Source organism: Melopsittacus undulatus, chromosome 9 (genome assembly GCF_012275295.1).
Source record: "Melopsittacus undulatus isolate bMelUnd1 chromosome 9, bMelUnd1.mat.Z, whole genome shotgun sequence".
NCBI classification, from domain to species: Eukaryota; Metazoa; Chordata; class Aves; order Psittaciformes; family Psittaculidae; genus Melopsittacus; species Melopsittacus undulatus.
Window position 1 is genome coordinate 2,688,508 of NC_047535.1, and position 17,889 is coordinate 2,706,396.

Consider the following 17,889-nt stretch of genomic DNA (forward strand, 5'->3'; position numbering starts at 1 on the left):
TCCATCTGCTGGACAAGCTCTGGCTCCTGCTCTCTCCTGTTTTCCCTTGGTGCCTCAGGGGTTTTGCTAGCTCCTTTTAAACTGTGCTCTTATAATACTACAGATGGAAATCCCTTTACATGTGTATGGGCTGCAGGAGTATTTCGATGTTGGACCAACTCTGTTTTGCAAGACTGCTGTGCTGGAGTAAATGGCAACAAGTCTGGAGGTGGGCTGAGCACAAGGATGCAGCAGTGTGTAACCTCCTGCATGCAGCAGGCCTGTGTGCTGAGGCCAGAGCTTCTCTGTTTGTATCACAAAGTCAGGTATGAGTAAGTGTTGCTTGGATGCCACATGAATGGTCAGCATGGGCCAGGCCAGAGGTGCAGCACTGCAGGTGTCATCTCCAAAAGAGACCACAGCAGATGGTAGAGGAAAGCATGTACAGAAACCTGGGCAGGGAGGATAATGTGCTTTGTGTGGACATCTCCCTCAGCATCTGACCTCAGTCAGGGGTGTGGAAGCATCTTGGGCTGGGGACTGCATTGAGGCCTTCGTATTTAACAGTCCTGGTAAATGGGTCCTTCATGGGCTTACCTGAACTTGGGTTTTGAGCTCTGTCGTATCTTAGGACACTGAGGTTGTACTGTGCAAAAAGGTTCCTCTATTGTTTGTTTGAAACCTGCTGCCAACAACTTCCCTGCTAGATCATGGCAGCAGCCAGAGCAGGTCTAAGAATTGCTTGTGACTCCTCTGCAGTTATTTGTCCTTTCATGAGGACAACAGAAGTGTCCCTCAGACATACTTGAGAGCTGGAAGAACAGGGTTGCTGGGTTGTTGAGGGTTATCAACAGTCTCATCTGCTCAAGAGGGCTCTGGTTGTTCTCATCTGACAACAGGAATTTGGCTGCTGCAAAGGCATTTCCTTCCCCTTCATTTCAAGCAAAAACCATCTCCACCTTATACTGAAGACATTGTGCTGTGCAGCCTATAGATCTTCCTGTAAACGCTGCTCAATTTACTGTTGGCTTCGTCTGTGCACCTTCTCTTCCAGATGTGTAATGACTGATTCAGTTTTCATGCTGTCAGGTGAATGCCTGGACACAGGCTTGACTGCTCTTTGCTGCCGTGTACGGTACAGCAGCTGGATGCTGGAATTCGTTTAACCAAGTTACTAGATACTTTCTGTGCTGTTACAATACCTTAGCAAAGGGAGTGTTGTGTTGCTCTGTTTGAGGATAGTGGTGTCTTATCTAATGAACAGAACATCCACTTAGCAACAGTTGGTGAAGGTGCTGGGTTGAAACTCTATTAGTTTTCCATGTGCAAATCCTGATGCTCATTTTTACTAGGGCAAGCATGGTGAGAGCAGATCTTCAGGACACCTCTTTGTCCATTTCCTTAGCAGAAATGCTGCAGTCAGGTCAAAGCAAGACCTGCTTGCCTCCTCCACCCCATTACCACACAGGAAACAGCCCATGGGGTATCTGGGCTCCACATTCTCTGTTTTCCCAGGGACTTCGCTATTGGAAGGACAGACTTTCCTTTTCCTTTCTGACTCCAGGTTCCCAGCCAGCAGGAGGAGATGTCACCATCATTGCTGCTCCTGAGAACACCACGGTGGTGGCCGGGGAGAGTGTGGTGATGGAGTGCATGGCGGCTGCTGATCCCACCCCCTTTGTCTCCTGGATACGACAGGGTGAGCATGAAGGACAGGGTCAAGTTTTTGTTGTCCACAGGAACCTGTGGATACTTCATGTTTAAAAACATCTATTAAGAAGCTGGAGAATCTGTGGGACTGGATGAGCGCTTGTTACAGCAGTACCTACTGACACGGGTGTAGGGTGCCCTTGCTAAACTGGAATTACTAATTAAATCTAGAAGGTTACAAAGCATGCAGTTCACTTTGGAGTTAGTTGACCTGTGAAATACATGCAGCTCTAATGCCTGGATGCCTTTTGATCTAAATTAGTCATCCTTATTGTATGAGCTTGAGCAGTGAAGGTCATGCGATAGGGTCAGGTCTGTGCTACTCCTACGGGGACTCAGAGGTTAGTGGGGATTCTGTGGATCCATCTTTGCATCAGAGAAGTAACTTGTATGATCTTGCAGGAGTATAAAACATGGTCAGATTTTAATCCCTGCAGTGGCTGGGCTTGCTGCTGGAAGGTTTTTATTCACAACCTTACTGTGGTCACATTGGATTGAGCAGAAATTCAGGTCTCATCAGAGCTGTACAGATGAGCCAGACTGACCCACGTTACCCAGGGCTGATAGCCTAAGTCATGAGTAGGGTGCTAGTGTCACTTCAAGTGTCACAGCCATCAGATGTGTTTCAGGGGCTCTGCCTGAAGATATTCTCAGCTCAGGAGTTGGTTCTTCCCCATAAAAGGCTCTCAGTCATTTCCATAAATCCAGGTTGCTATTTAAGACTCCTCTCCCCTATAACCATTTATTGTGGTTGGTCTTCAGCCCAGACTTGTCCACAGGCAAGGATTTTAGTGTATATAAATATTTCCTCTTCCCCATACAAAAAGGACCAAAAATCCCTCAGAGGATACAGCTTTGGATTAAATGTTCTGGCAGAGATGTTTCTGGTTTATCCTGTGCACTTCACTATTCCAGATACATGCTAGATCACTTAATCATTGCTTTGCTGAGAGCTGCTGATGCCTGTAGTAGAGTAGATATTATTAATTATCACTATGGAAGTTTTTGAATGGGGAGGAAAAGGAGGAGTTAAGGTTGATGAAAGAGTTCCTTGCATGCTTTGTTTTAAAGCGGTTGCTTGGTCTCCCCTGTGCTTCCCGGTGTGGACTCTTCAATTAGGAAAGATGGATTAACAGCGTTAGCAGTTCTGTGTTATACAAGCATGTTTCTTTCCAAGGCTTCATTAAGGAGCAGGCTGGGTTACTGGGCGATTAGTCATGTAGGTAACATTGAGGATTGTACCTCCAGGTTGCCAGTTTGGCTCTTGCCAGCCCTGGTGGTGTCAGCTAATTGTTACCATCTGGAGCCAGGCTTTCAAACTGCTCCAGTGCAAAAGGGGTGCACAGATTTTCCCTTCCTCTAAGCATGCAGCCACTGAACTGTGAAGCCATCTAAATACCCCCAAACTGTGGATGGAGGGGGCAGAGGATCTGATCTCAGCTGCATTCCCCACTGATGGTGCTAAGTAGGTGCAGCTGCTCACAGTGAAGGTGGAGAGCTTGCTTGTGTCTGGATACAGGCTCAGCTGCATCTCTGAGAGGTAAAGGCAAGCCAGTCTGAGGTTTTGCTGTCTGAAAGACATCCATGCTGTTGCAGGTGGAGAGGGACAAGGTCTGGTGTTGCACAGCTCTGCACAAACTGGCTGGATGTGCCAGAGCTGGCCATGGGTACCTGACCTCCCATCCAGTGCTGAGCATAAGCAGTGCCCAGCACCAGCCTGTGAGGAGCACAGGGCTATTTGAAGTTGCAGAAGGCTGGCTCATCTTCTGGCCAGGGAGCCAGAGCCAGCCTTTCCTCCTTCTCTGCTCAGCAGTGCTGAGCATCCAGCCAGAGGAATGGGAAGACAGCAGCTCATGGCCCAAGCACCAGAGTCCCAAGGAGAACCAGGTGTCTTCCTGATACCCTGCAGATTGGAAGCCAAGCTGGGGGCAAAGAATGAATTGGGAAGCTCAATAAATTGGGGTTCATGTCTGGGACCCAGAGGAGGGAAGAACCCCAGAGCTGTTAGTGATTCCGTGCTCTTGCTGACATCTGCATTAACGTGCACAGGGGTCATCAGGCAGATCCAGGAGCTTTTCCAAGATGTGTGTTAGCACAACTTTTCCTTGAATGTGCTATTCCTTGGGGTTCTCATTGCAGGCACACCCTATGTATCAGAGACTATTTTGATCCAAAACAGAACAACCAGTTGTTACAGGCTAAACTGAACCTTGGGCCAGTGTTGGCTTGGGCTGGCTGATGCTTGATCAAACACTGAGGAGTGTCCCAGCAGGAATCCTCTTCTGGGCTGGGGTTTGGGATCTGGGGGTCTCTCCACTCCCCAGCTGTGCTCTCCACAAACCCTCATAAAGGGGGGGCCTCAGTGGGGCTGCCTCTCACATTTGTGCATGTTTCTTCCTGCAGATGGAAAGCCTGTTTCCACGGATGTGATTGTGCTGGGCCGGACAAACCTCCTCATCCCTTCCAGCCAGCCCCATCACTCTGGGGTGTACGTCTGCCGTGCTAACAAACCCCAGACCAGGCAGTTCGTCACAGCCGCAGCTGAGCTCCGGGTCCTTGGTGAGTAGAGAGCAGGGTAAATGCTCCAGGTAGAAACCCTGACCAGGTAGGTGTGGATTACATAGACCAACATCCAGGAGGTACCCAAGAAGTTGTGATTTTGGCCTGTGCTGGGTAAGATGGGAGCCAGGTTAGAGCCAGGAGGCCCTGGGTTGAGATAGCTCTTGGTGGGAGTGTCTCCTCTTTAATTTGGGGTTTAGTTCCTTGTATTTACTGAACCGTTTTATGCCTTATTCTTGTTCTCCAGGGTTCCCTCATGGAAATCTGTATCAGCAATTAACTTTCAGTATCGTGGAAGCCAGCAGGGAGAACAGCCTAGGATCAGGGAACACAGCACATGATTGATAGAGAATTTATTTTTCCTTTTGGACAGAGTCTAAATTAAGCCTCTAGAGTCTGCCTGGCAAATCCTATCTTGTAAGCAAAGCTGCTACTGAATAAAACATAGCACCGAGCGGGGAGGAGAAGGGATTTGCTTTGCTATCTTTTCCTCCTCCTCCCTGTGTTAATGTGTCCTCTCTCCTCCCAGCTACACCCAGCATCTCCCAGGCTCCCGAAACCATCTCCCGCACCCGCGCCAGCACCGCCCGCTTTGTGTGCAAGGCAGAAGGGGAGCCAGCCCCAACCATCCAGTGGCTGAAGAACGGGGTCACCATCCTGTCCAACGGGCGGGTGAAGGTGCAGAGCAGCGGGAGCCTCGTCATCAATCAGATCGGGCTGGAGGATGCTGGCTACTACCAGTGCGTGGCTGAGAACAGCCTGGGCATGGCCTGTGCCACTGCCAAGCTCTCGGTGATCGTGCGGGAGGGTTTGCCCAGCGCTCCCAAGAAGGTGTCAGCCGTGTCCCTCTCCAGCACCACGGTCCTGGTGTCCTGGGAGCGGCCAGAGTACAACAGCGAGCAGATCATTGGCTTCTCCTTGCATTACCAGCGAGCTGTGGGTAGGTGTCATCTGCCTCTGCCACACAGCTGTGTACAAGGCATACGGCCCAGGGTGACTTTGTTTCCCAGTTAGTGACAAGTGTGAGGCAATTCCAGTTAGTTTAGCCCTTTTCAGTGCAGGTAAAGGCATTTCATCTCAGGGTCAGTGTCTGTCTGTGACAGTGTCTGGGGATTAGCCAACATACATTAACCTGTTGACCAGCAGCAGCATGGCCATGTAGCTGAGTTGTCTGGATTCTAGTGAGACCAGGCACTTCTGGAAGCTTCTGTTGTTTACTTTTCCCTCCAACACATTGGTTTTATATGCAAAAGGTGTGATTGTTAATGGAGATACTAAACAGCTACATTGTGCATGGGGTAATCACTAAATTATTCACACCCAGAATGTGAAGTGGGGTCTCTTGGGGTCTGTCTTCCCAAGCAGCCAGCAAGCCAATACCCTTGCTGAACTGTTGCCAGAGCTCCTCTGAAAATTAAGCTGGTAACAGCAGTTGCCTTAGCGTGGGTTAAAGAGCTTGAGTCAAAAAGGAGATGCAAACATTGAAGCATTGAATGTTTCTACCTGAAGAATCCATATAAGAAATGGGGTTTGTGCAGTTACTGGGGGAACTGGAGAAGACAGAGTGATTTTTAAGGTGGATTTACATTATGGACCCTGTGAGTTAGGTGCTGTTTCAAGGAGTGTCTTGGCAGCTTGCTGACCTGCTGATCGGTGTTTCCTTTGCTCTAGGAACAGATAATGTGGAATACCAGTTTGCTGTCAATAATGATACCACTGAGCTGCAAGTTAAGGACCTAGAACCCAATACCAACTATGTCTTCTACGTGGTTGCATATTCTCAGCTCGGAGCCAGCCGGACATCCTCTTCCATCATTGTTCAGACCCTGGAGGATGGTGCGTACTGGTGCCTAAAACATGGTCTTGGCCTGTTTCATGGTGAGCATTGGATGTGCTATGGAGAATAGTATCAGCTCCTAGAAACCTAAACTTGCTTGTTGCTCTTTCTTGTCAGAACCCCTATAAAAACAACCCCAAACAACAAACCAAACCACACAAAAGCAAAGCACTCTGGTCTGATCATCAGCTTGGGTGATGAAGAGCATGAAAATGACCTAGCTGACAGTATGGCCCATGAGAATCCCTCAGAAACTACAGTCAGCTCCTTTGGGCTTTCATCTAGCTAATGCAGTATTGCTCCAGACTTGACTCTGGGCCAGACTTGATTTCAGCTCTGGAGAAAGACATCTACTGCAATCTGTAGGGGTGGGAGCAGCCTTGGAGGTTGGATCCCTTAAGAGCCAGTAGTTTGTGTTGATTTTACCACTTATCATGTAGCATTTTGCAAGCAGTAAGGCAGAGTGCCAGAAGGACAGTAGCCCAGCAGGGGAGGACATGTACAGCTTTCAACAGGCTGCAGGACAGAGGCAAGAAGTGATGATTTTGGCAGACCTCAGGCAAGCCCCTGCTATGCTGCAGGGTCCATTATGTGGTTTTAATACTCCTGACACAGTGAACTGCGTGGTCCCACATGTATGTGTCTGAGGCCTGAAAAGCTGAGTTGAAAGCATGAAAGCTGCTTGTGGTTTGCAGAGCTGTGATTCTTGAGGGAATGGGGATTCCCAGACTGAGGTCTGGATCTCTGAGCCATTTCCTTTAGTGTATCCTTCATGTTCCATAGGTTCATTAGCTGGTCTGTGCTAGCCTGCCCAGTTTGCAGTGCACATGGGATCCTTAGGGACCAGTGATCAGCCTGTTGGAGCTGAGCAGCCCACCATCTCCCCTCCCCAGACACCACACTGATGCTCTGTTGAAGAGCTGTGGGGTATTGGCTGTAGCAGGGCCAGGACCAGGCAGTGGCCTCCAGCTAACTCCAAGAGGTGGCAGAGATGTGTTGTCCTGGTCTTTGCTGACTTCTCCTTGTTTCTACCCAGTTCCTAGCGCTGCCCCTCAGCTGTCCCTGTCGAGCATGACTCCTGGTGACATCCGTGTGACATGGCTGCCTCCCCCTCCAGAGCTGAGTAATGGCAAGATAACAAAGTACAAGATTGACTACTGCACCCTCAAGGAAGGTGAGGAGAACACTCTTTAGGGGGTGGTGTATTCTATGGCAGCAGTGTTAACAGGGGAGGAGGAACAGAGGGACCCCTTCTTACCCAAGGGAGGAGAACACCCCTCTCTTAGCCTTGCTCTGCTGGTGGTGGTCACAGCAGTGCTGGTGCTGTGCTGCTTCACCCTACTTTGAGGTGCCTTCTGTGACCATGGAGGAGCCTGTGTCGCCAGGGGAATGGTCTGGTGCTTGAATGTTTGTGCTGCCCTATGAATGTCTGAGCCTTTGGTGCCATCTGCACTGTGTGTTTTAGGAGAAGAGCTTTGTGCTGGTTGGGGAAGAAGGGTAAATGCATTTTATTCCTTTAAAATGGAGTCTAATCAAAGTGATCCTTGTAGATAAAAAAGCAAGTATCCTGACCAGGCTGTGTTCTTCTGTTGTTGAGCTTTAGCTAGGTTCATTTGTATTGTCAGACACTCTAAGAAGCCTTCAGTAGGGATGGTAACATTTACCTGTGCTGGATGTGGCTGTTCCAATTCCACGAGGCCTGGCTTTGCAAATCCTTCTGGGTATTTGCTCTTAAACCCATCAAAGCTCTGCAGCTTCTCACTTCCCAGGGTCATGATTCTTACCAAGGGAAGGCTGGGGAATGTGATGAAGTGCTGGACTTGCTCCCATGGGTTTGCTCAGGATTAGTGGTGTGTGCTGTGACTCCTGGCTCTTTGATTTTCACTCTGAGCCTTCATGTGGCTCTGTGGCATCGTAAAACCTTGGAAGTGTTTGCAGTGCAGGGCTCACACTCAGCCATATGCTGTTGCATAGCAGGGACAGTGCTCCCAGGTGACTTTACAGCAGGTGAAGCTGCAAAGCAAGACCTTTGCATTCAGCAAACATGCAGTATGAATCTTCAGTGAGACCCGTGAGTTGTTACAATGAAAATCCCAAGCCATTCTCAGTTTAAATTTCCTGTTATCTCCCTTGTGAACTTGGGTGGGCTGAAGAGGGAGATACACAACCTCAGCCTGGCCTGAGTGGAGGTGTGAATTCTGCAGAGAGCAAGATTGCTGGACAGTTCTGGTGCAAATTGAGGTGAGGATTTAAATACAGCAGTGAGGAGCACTGGAGTCAGCTACCATTGGCAAGTGTGTGTTCTGCCATCACAGCAGCAACAGCAAGGTTTACTGACAGCTCCCCTCCAGGCAGGCGCAGTGATGCTGAAGGCAGCGTGTAGATTTGAATGGGATGAAGGGAGTTGTCAGTCAGGATATCAGCTCTGCCCAGTCTTCAACTCTGTTGTTTCCTGGTGGCCTGAGATTGCAGAGGGCAAAGCCAGCCCAAGGCACACAGGCCATGTGGGAGGGAGCTGGGCTTTGTGGCTTCTTCTAAGCTGAATTTCACTTTGAGTGGGAAAACTGTGTTTTCAGTGGTGTCCTCTTGGTTCCAGCAGATCAGGTAACATCCATTGAAGTGGGTGGAAACGAGACTCAAATCACCCTCTACTCGCTCCATCCCAACAAAGTGTACAAAGTGCGCATCGCGGCCAGCACCAGCGTGGGCTATGGGGCCCCTTCCGAGTGGACCCAGCACCGGACTCCTGACAGAGACAACCAGACACATGGTAGGAAGCTGGGTAATGCCTGGGATTTGGGGCAGGGGGCGCAGGACACTGGGGAACTTGAGACATAAGCAGAGATACTTGTTTTCATTAGGGAATTACAGCTGCTGGTTTTGGTTAGAGCAAAGCACTGACCTTTATCTGTCTGTTCAGCAACCTCTGTATGTCTTGCTGCTTGCCTGGGTAGAGGGGTCTTCTCTGCCTTCATGTGCAGCTATGAAAACTCTTAAGGAAGAAAGAAATACAACTCCCAGAGCCCAATGTTATAATGTTTGGGAGTGGATAGACAATTTGCCAAGCAGAGCTGAGCCCAAGGCAGGCTCCAGCAGTGTTAAAGACAGTGGCATCTCAGAATACATTGAGAAACTCCCATAGTGGCTTTGTGACATTGTTCTTTCCTGCATCACCCAGCTGGTAGAGTCAACAGTAGAGGATAACTTTACGACTCTCCAGGCAGTGGAAGCAATCCAGTTCACAGGCAGCCCTTCCTCACACTACTCCATCACCACCAAGATCAGGAAGGATTCAGTAGAGCAGGGAAGTGGAAACAAGTGGCTGAACATTCTTCTCTTGTCGTCTTCTTCTTCTAGTTCCATTTGCCCCAACAGAATTGAAGGTCCGAGCGAAGATGGAGTCTCTGCTGATAACGTGGCAGCCCCCAGCCAACCATGCCCAGATATCTGGCTACAAGCTCTACTACCGAGAAGTGGGCCCAGAGGAGACCAGCGAGGAAAACCCTCTGGATGGTGCTGAGGATGAGAGCTGGGACGTGGGACCCATAAAGCTGAAGAAGAAAGTGAAGCAGTACGAGCTGACTCGCCTAGGTTAGCTGCTTCCATCTCTTAGTAGTTGGTGTGGAAAGCCAGGGTCTGTGTCCCTGCTATGCAGTTCATAGCAGTCCTGTGGGATGCTTCCAAGAGTTGTCTGCTTGGCTGCTAATACACAGGACCAGGACCATGGGAGCTGTTTTAAGAGCCCCCAGAATCATTTCTGGCATGGGGTGTTTGAGGCTTGCTTTGAGCAGAGTTTGAAACACAGACATTTCTGATGCCAGTGTAGCAGGGGTTGTATTTTTAACCAAGAGCTACTAATACACTTAGTATACACTAATAAATGGATCTGAATCAATTAGTGTTTTTATTGTGTCACCATAAAGAGTGCCTAGATTAAAATCTCCAGTCAGAACAATGATCTCTCCTTCTCTCTGTGTTCTGAAGAAGCTCCATAATTGCGTGCTGTTTGAGACCTGTCTGTATTAAAATGCAGAGATGGGTTAATTCACAGCATACTAATTTGGGATCAGTATTCTCCTCCACCTCCCCCTAAAGGAAAAGGGACAGAATAGTGAGTGTCTGTGGCTGGAGAACAAGGCTGCACCACAGTCAGATCTGCCTGCCTGGCTAAATGCACTTGGCACTTCCCATAAGGAGTTAATGTTTCTAATGTCTGACCATACTGATTAGTTGATTTGCTCATGGATATAGGATGGGAGTGAGGAGAGTGATGGCAGATCCTTGAAACCAGATTCTACTTCTTAGAGTTCTTCCATCCCTCACTTCATGCTTCATCCCTGTTAGTGCCCAGTGAGCTGAGACTGCAGGGCTGGTGTTTCTCGTGCTGATTCACCTTGTACATCCAACATGTATGTTATACATGGTGTAAAGGTCAGGCTGCAGCACCTGGAAAGAGAGTTAGTGTCATCACTGAGTAGGTTTCCAGCTATGTTGCAGCCATCCTGCCAGTGAGAGTGTTAACAGTTATGAGTTTCTCTGAAGAATTTAGGTCTGTAATTATTGCACTGAGGAAACCACATGTGAACATCATCACGCTGCTCTAACCACTGGCAAGTCAGTCAGCAGAGGGACTCAGGAATGGGCTGAATTGATTCCAAATGCTCTGGCACGATGATGCTGAGAAGGCTGCTTGTTCTTCTGTAATTACTTCCTTAAATTTGGGCATCCGTCAAGCCCTAATGGCTTCCTTATGATTGTGGTGGTTGCGGATCAGCTATCATTGTGTCAGGAAGAGAGTCTCAGGTTTCTTTGAGCCGTGGAAGTTCTCTTTTCTCCCCCTTGTACTGTTGAATGATGTGCTCTTGCATGTGTACAGTAAAGGAAGGGGTCAGGAATCTGGCTGTGCTGAGAAAGGCAGGGGTCTGGACAGGCAATGAGGAGGAGGAATGGTTGGGATTTAGATGGGTTTAGTTTTATGGTGGGGAGCTACCCTGTACAGGTACTTACATCTGCATGAGGGATCTTGGAGGCAGAGTGGGTAGCAGGCTCAGGAGAGGTTGGCAGCTCTAATGTGATCTGTGCTGCTGCACACTGGCTGATGGGGAATCAGCCTAGGGATTTCCCAGCTCAGGGATGATGAGGATGATGATGATGAGGAGTCCCAAGTCCCTCATCACTGCAGGGCTGACCAGAAGTTAAAGCAAATTCTTATGGGCATTGTCCAAATACCTCTTAAGCGCTGACAGGCTTGAGGCATTGAGCACCTCTCGAGGAAGCCTGTTCCAGGGTTAGAAATCATGTCAGGAAATCCCAGGGTTAGCACTGGGAATACAAGGCTGTAGCTTAGGCGTGGTTGCATACTATGGCAGTGCAAACAAGGTCCAACTTCAGATGGGGGTGGATGGGTGCATAGAAAGCAGCTTTGGACACAGCTTCCTGAGCACAGTTATTCTTTATTCACAGCAACAACATAACTGTTACACCAACAGAGAGCCATGCCCGTGTTGCCCTCCCCAAGTTTCTTGTACCATTAGGCTGTGTTTAAGTTCCTTGTGCAAGATTCTTTTTCTGTCTTCTTGCACAGGCTGGTCCTGCTACTGAAACTGTGTCAGCTTTGTCCATCACCTGTCCTCTGTCCCACAGACATCCTTGATCCCAACATCTGGCTTCTTGAGTTTGGTTTTGGTAATGACTCTTCTCTCTCCATTTAAGCTGGGATAAGAGAAGATCTTTCTTCATGCTCATGCAGACCTCTGAAGCAAACCATGGAGCAAACCTCTGGAGCAAACCATGTCTCCTCAGAGTGTTACCACTGCTGACATGTCTTGTGTCTTGTCTGAGAGGTATGAGCTGAAGTCCTGTGAGAGAAGAGAGCAGCTGTTCAAGGCACATAGAGATACAGCAATTCCATGAGCTCACAAAACCAAAAGGAGCTGCCCTGAATCACCAAGAGGGCTTTTCCCTGAGACATTCACATTGATTTCCATGTTCTAACACTTCATCTCCATAAAGGTGTGCAACTACCAGGGCCATAATTTACATGAAAAATAAACAGTAAGGATCTGATCCTTTCCTCCACATTCCCATGAAGGAAGATTGCATTCCTCTGGGAATGAGTCCCTGGAGATCAGGGTATTTTCCCACTGAGAAGGAAGTATGGCATATGGCATCTGGCCAGTATGAACACCTTGAAAAACTGAATGAAGCAACATATTTAGCATATTGGATATATTATGCAGTCATCCAGATTAGTGATTTGAAATGATCTGGACTAGATTATTCTGCTTACATTTAATGTATGATGGAATGCATTGAAATACATCTGTTTTCATGCTGCCTACTAGCTTCTTGACAGCTTGATAGAGCTTTATGTCTGCCTGTTCTAAGAGGTTGAACATCTGGGGCTGTGCATAAAACTTGAAGCCAAGGCTCTAACTGAGAAATCCAAAATACCCCTGTTTTCAGAAAGTGAATTGCTTGATGTTGTAGTAGAGCTCCCCTGGCTTCACATGTAAGTGACTGATGTATTGGTCCTACCTAGGGATGGAGATGGAGAGCATGTCCTTTCCTTCACTTCTCCAATAGGAGCTGCCCACAGCTGCATCACATCTGTGAGCTCTTCCTCATCATTTTGGATCACATCATCCACGATGAGCTCGAGTCCCAGCCAGATCCTCAGGCAGGAGGCAGAGTGCATGTGCTGATGAGGGACAGGCTATGGGATCCTTTATTCCACCAAGCCCATGGTCCCAGCCGTTTGGACATAGAATGCCCTTTGATATCATCTCCCTTGTGTGGGTTTGAAACGTTTTCCTGTGGCTGGAGAGTGTGAAAATGCACATCAGGAGCCTTGGGGCAGACAAAGTCTGTTTGCTTTTGGGATTCTTTTGGGGAGAAAAATGTGGCTGAAGTGGTTTTGTATTCTGAGCGTGCCCGTGTGTTGTGGAGCCTTTGGTAGTTGGTACCATTAGCCTCTGGGAGCGTAATCAGCACAGTCATAATAAAATTGGCATCAATAAGGAAGGTTTTATTCTGCTTACGTTGTCTGGCAAAGAGAGCAGTGATCTATCAGGGCAGGGAGTGAACAGGCACATCCCAAAGGAGCCAACTTCATCAATGCACTGCAATGAGAGACAGTCTGGACGGGTCTCACTGAGCTTCTGAATGAGCTGGCTGCTGAAGGAGAAGTTGGCAAGTGTCTTATTGGAGAACTTTGTGTATCCCCAAGTTGTTTCCTTGAGTAAACATCTCCCTTAAAGCTCCCTCGGATGTTACTTAACAGAGCAGAGCAGTGTTCCAGCTGATGAAAGGCCAGAGGAAAGAGATAAATGAATTTTGGACCAGGGTGGCATTGCTTGGACACAGAGCACCCTGTCCTGCTGCTCAGTGTGAGGTTCCCCACAGAGTGCATGGCTGATGGGTGGTGTAATGAGCACCCTCGGGTTTCTGGTGTGGGTTTTCTGTGCACTGTGGCTTTTCTCAATCAAGACACTGCTGCGGAGGCCAAATAGTCACCAACAAAGGCTTCCAGTGACTTCACAGGGCATGTGGGGACTCGCTGGCAGGAAGATCCACACAGCAGTGAATACATCAGAAAGGACTTTAGAAATGGGAGGTGCATATTGGAGAGGATGTCCTCACTCCTCATGAATAAGCAGTGCAGTGCATCCACTTCTGTGGGGCAGAGAGGAGTCACTGTGCATAGGTTTCATTAGTAGCTTGCAAGGGAGAAAGCTCAGGAGATGCAGAGGTGATGTGCTGCAGGCCAGGACACTGGTTAACCCTAGGGCTGGAGCAAGGCTGTTTGCTGCTGATAGCTTATATAAAAGGTGAGAACTAGAGAGTAGCTGTGATGATTCCTGCACCAGTTGTGAGATGGCATTGGAATGTGAAAGCCTGTTAATAGAAGGGGGATTCCTGCTGTATTTTGCCAAATACAGCTCCGTTCAAGCTACTCTTGTCATGGTGAGAAAAGCCAATCAGATCAAAGCAAACCTGTCTAACTGGGAGGGTTGGCAACTAAAATAACCCCAGACAAACCCTGATTGATTTTTCCAGCTCCTGGGAGACTCTATGAGGTGAAGCTGGTGGCATTCAATAAGCACGAAGATGGTTACGCAGCGGTTTGGAAGGGCAAAACAGAAAAGGCACCTGCAGCAGCAGTAGGTGAGGAATGTCCTTCATTTGTTGTCTCTTCTGCTTGGCATGTGGCTTCAAAGGAAAGGTAGAGGTATTCATTACAAGAGGATGAACTTCAAGAAGGACAATACCAAAAATGGGGAAGATCCCAGTATAAGGGAACTTCCTTTGACAATCGTTGTGGATTGCTTTGGAGGAATTATCTTGGGAAGGAGAGAAAGGAATGTAATACCTCGCTTCTCATTAAGGTTGTTCTTATACTGGGTGTGGATGGTCTGTGTCCGTGATGGTTGTCCCTTGCCTTACTATCATGTATGTCACCATCTATCTTTTCTCTTTTTGCCTTGCCTCACAGATCCTCCTGTGCAGAAGGGTCCTCCACTGCCTCCTGTCCAAGTCTATGCAGAGTCCAACAGCTCAACCTCCATATGGCTCAGGTGGAAGAAACCTGACTTCACAACAGTCAAAATTGTCAACTACACCGTGCGCTTCAGCCCCTGGGGCCTGAAAAACGCCTCTCTTGTTACCTACTACACAAGGTAAAGAGGGATGGGAAGGGTTCATCTGCCATGTACTGCTCATGTCAGGAATAAACGCAGGGCAGGAGGAACCTGCATGGAAGTTCAAGTACTGAGCAAAACCCTGAGTGTTTCACCTGCTGGAAACATCTGCCTTAGTCACAGATACATTCAGAACTGCTGAAAACAAGAGCACTGGATCTTGTCTGTGACTTGGAACACTAAGGGGTCCTTTAGTGGCTTGTCTCTGCATCTTTTCTGCTCATGTTTGACCTTAAGTGTTGTTCCCTGTTAATAACATAGCCAAGTGCAATTGTGGCCAGTCTCAAGCATTCATGTGAGATGGTCTTCACAAGTTTGATTTAACAATTGCTAGAGTTTAAGCAGTTTGGGGATATATTTTAAGTCTGGACTTCTGTGCAAGTGTTTAGCTTGTAACCAGGCTGTGTTTTCAAGCTTTTCTTTGCAAGTACATCAGAAATGATCCTGGAGGCTGGGAACCTACTTTGCTGTGTAGGTAGGAGCTGAGTGCTCTTGTATATACATGACTGCAGGAGATGGAGCTTTAGGTGAAAAATCAGCATTGTAAGAGTTAGGGTAATCTTGTAATGTTCCTGGTAAGGTATCAAGGTGACAGTAGGTGGGAGAACCATCTGATGTTCATGGCCTTGTGAATGTGTCCTCTTGGCAGCTCGGATGAAGACATTCTCATCAGTGGGTTGAAGCCCTACACCAGGTATGAGTTTGCTGTGCAGTCCAATGGTGTTGGCATCGATGGGCCCTTTGGCAGCGTGGTGGAGCGGTTCACCCTGCCCGACCGTGAGTGTTCATGGGAGCTGAATCCTGATTTCTCCTGGGTTTCCCTGAATCTCCGTCAAATCCTTCCTAATGTGCAATGCTGAGAACCACTAAGCACTTCCCAAGCCCATTAAAGGAGTGCAGAGGAGCATGTAAAGGGAATTGGGGCAACAATTGCTGTTACTGTGGGTTTGTCTCTGTGTTCAGGGGGCTGACAGTGCATTGCTTAAGAGCTAGGTCCTCCCCAGTGCTGAATGTCACTGGCAGAACAAGGATGCCCTGCCCAGCCTTGTGTTCCAATAGGACCTCCACCTCTTAGCTTCAGGATTGGTGAAGACTGGAGGGCAGAGATGATCCCTGGATCTGCAGTGGGTTAGCTCCTTGCTCCATAACAGCTTCTCTGGTATTCAGCTTCACAGAGCAGCAGCAATGGACTTGAGAGGTTGTGTGAGTCTTGCCTCTAGCTGGGACTAGGTGGGGGCAAGCAGAGCTTTGGGGAAGATGGAGAAGGAAGCAACAAGGAGCAAGGATGTGCTGGGAATATTCTCTTAAAGATAAGCAATGTTGCACAGCCTCAAACTGAGCTGTGTGGCTTCATCAGCACTGTCATGTTTTCCTTGGCTGCTTGGCCATGATGCCTAAGTCCTGCCCTGTACTTGGCTCAAGCAGCCTCTCCTCTGTGCTCTCCACAGCTTGTCTGGGTGAGGTGTCCAGTTACCCACATTGTCCATCATTCCCTGCTTGCAAACATGGCTGTGGAACCACTGAGAGAAGACACAGAGCAGTTGCCATGCCCTGCTGGGTGAATGCTCGCCTGTTTTCTGCTGTTCACACTGGATCTTGTCTCTGCCAGGTCCTTCGACTCCTCCATCTGACCTGCGGCTGCACCCGCTCAACCCCTACGCTGTGCAGGTGCACTGGTGCCCCCCCGTTGAGCCCAACGGCATCATTGTGGAGTACCTCATCCTCTATAATGCCAACAACACGCAGCCAGATGACATGTGGACCTTGCTGACACGGGAAGGTGAGCCTCCTTGAGGTACCATACCACCCCGCCAGGTCTTGGAGTATATGGTGGGCCTTGCTCCTGGTCATATGGGAGAGTCCAGGGGCACAGCTACTGAGAGACATGAAATCATACATGTACATAGCTGCAATAGGCATTGTTACCTAGCAAAGGTCCTGCAGATACAGGCAGTAATTCCTAGGAGAACATATGCCAGCAGCACCACATGCAGTCTGTATTGTCAGCTCTTTAAGCAGCAAGTTCATTAAACTGAAGAGGTATATGAATTATCCCTTAGAGCTCATGACATAAAATCCCTCACTTCTGAGGGCCCAGCAGAGTCCCACTGCTGCTTCGCTGCAGCCTCTGAACACTCCTGAAACTGCACATTTTAAACCTTGTTTGCCTTGCTTTTGATCAGGAAATATCTTCAGCACTGAAGTGCACGGCCTGGAAAGCGATACCAGATACTTCTTCAAGATGGGAGCAAAGACAATCGTGGGATCTGGTCCCTATTCAAACGTTAAGGATGTGCACACCCTCCGGGAGAAGCTGTCTGGTATGAATTTCCCCTTTGTCCTGTGTGAGTTGAAGACCACAGTTTGTCAGCCCTGGCATTTCTGTTTACCAAGCTGATGTCACTACATGGGATGCAAGATACGTGTAAGATATGTGTAAGGCCAGTGCCAGAGGATCATGGCAGGGTCCTCCGATGTGCAGCTCCAAAACCCATCCCACAGCCAAACTCCCTCACTCTTCCCCATGCCAGCTCCTATGGAAGGGCACATGTAACCTGCATCTCGCTGCCTCTCTGTTGGGCTGTGTAGCATAAAGTTAATGAATGTGCAAAGATAGCAGTTTGCTTTGAGATGCTCTGAATTGTCACTGCCAGGTAATATTCTTCCTTTATGTGTATAGAGGTGTCACATATTGGTTTTAGTGAAGCTGGTGTTTCTGTGAACATAAACCACTTTGTACCTTCTTCCTGCTAGCAGCTGAAATGATGTTTCTATCCTTCCTCTGTTAGATATTCTGGATATCCACTCTGTCACAGGAATCATTGTGGGAGTCTGCCTGGGGCTGCTCTGCATCCTCTTCTGCATGTGTGCCAGCTTCCGCAACAGCAAGCAGAGGTAGGTGCCACCTCACCTTTGCAGGAGGGGAAGGAGGCTGATGTGGAAGAGCACAAAATACACCGTGAGCTCCTTCCCTGTGCTCAGCTGGGCTGTTGGGGTGCGGTGTCTGACATCAGTTAATACAAAGGTTGAGTGCTGGGAGTGCAGCTGGCTAAGGAACATATTTAGTACAGTGTTTTCACTGACTTGACTGCTTTTCTCAGTAGT

At 48.5% G+C, this 17,889-nt stretch overlaps 1 protein-coding gene across 1 annotated transcript in view; it reads left to right on the plus strand.

The window, feature by feature from the left end:
- IGDCC4 (immunoglobulin superfamily DCC subclass member 4) overlaps nucleotides 1–17,889 on the plus strand; it is an 82,547-nt gene that overhangs the window by 55,379 nt on the left and 9,279 nt on the right. The window contains exons 5-17 of the mRNA XM_034066137.1: nucleotides 1,544–1,678; nucleotides 4,093–4,248; nucleotides 4,778–5,188; nucleotides 5,920–6,084; nucleotides 7,122–7,259; nucleotides 8,682–8,855; nucleotides 9,443–9,676; nucleotides 14,144–14,251; nucleotides 14,580–14,763; nucleotides 15,434–15,561; nucleotides 16,394–16,564; nucleotides 16,968–17,105; nucleotides 17,574–17,679. Coding sequence (XP_033922028.1) covers nucleotides 1,544–1,678; nucleotides 4,093–4,248; nucleotides 4,778–5,188; nucleotides 5,920–6,084; nucleotides 7,122–7,259; nucleotides 8,682–8,855; nucleotides 9,443–9,676; nucleotides 14,144–14,251; nucleotides 14,580–14,763; nucleotides 15,434–15,561; nucleotides 16,394–16,564; nucleotides 16,968–17,105; nucleotides 17,574–17,679 — 2,248 coding nt within the window. The remainder of the gene's footprint in view (nucleotides 1–1,543; nucleotides 1,679–4,092; nucleotides 4,249–4,777; nucleotides 5,189–5,919; nucleotides 6,085–7,121; nucleotides 7,260–8,681; nucleotides 8,856–9,442; nucleotides 9,677–14,143; nucleotides 14,252–14,579; nucleotides 14,764–15,433; nucleotides 15,562–16,393; nucleotides 16,565–16,967; nucleotides 17,106–17,573; nucleotides 17,680–17,889) is intronic.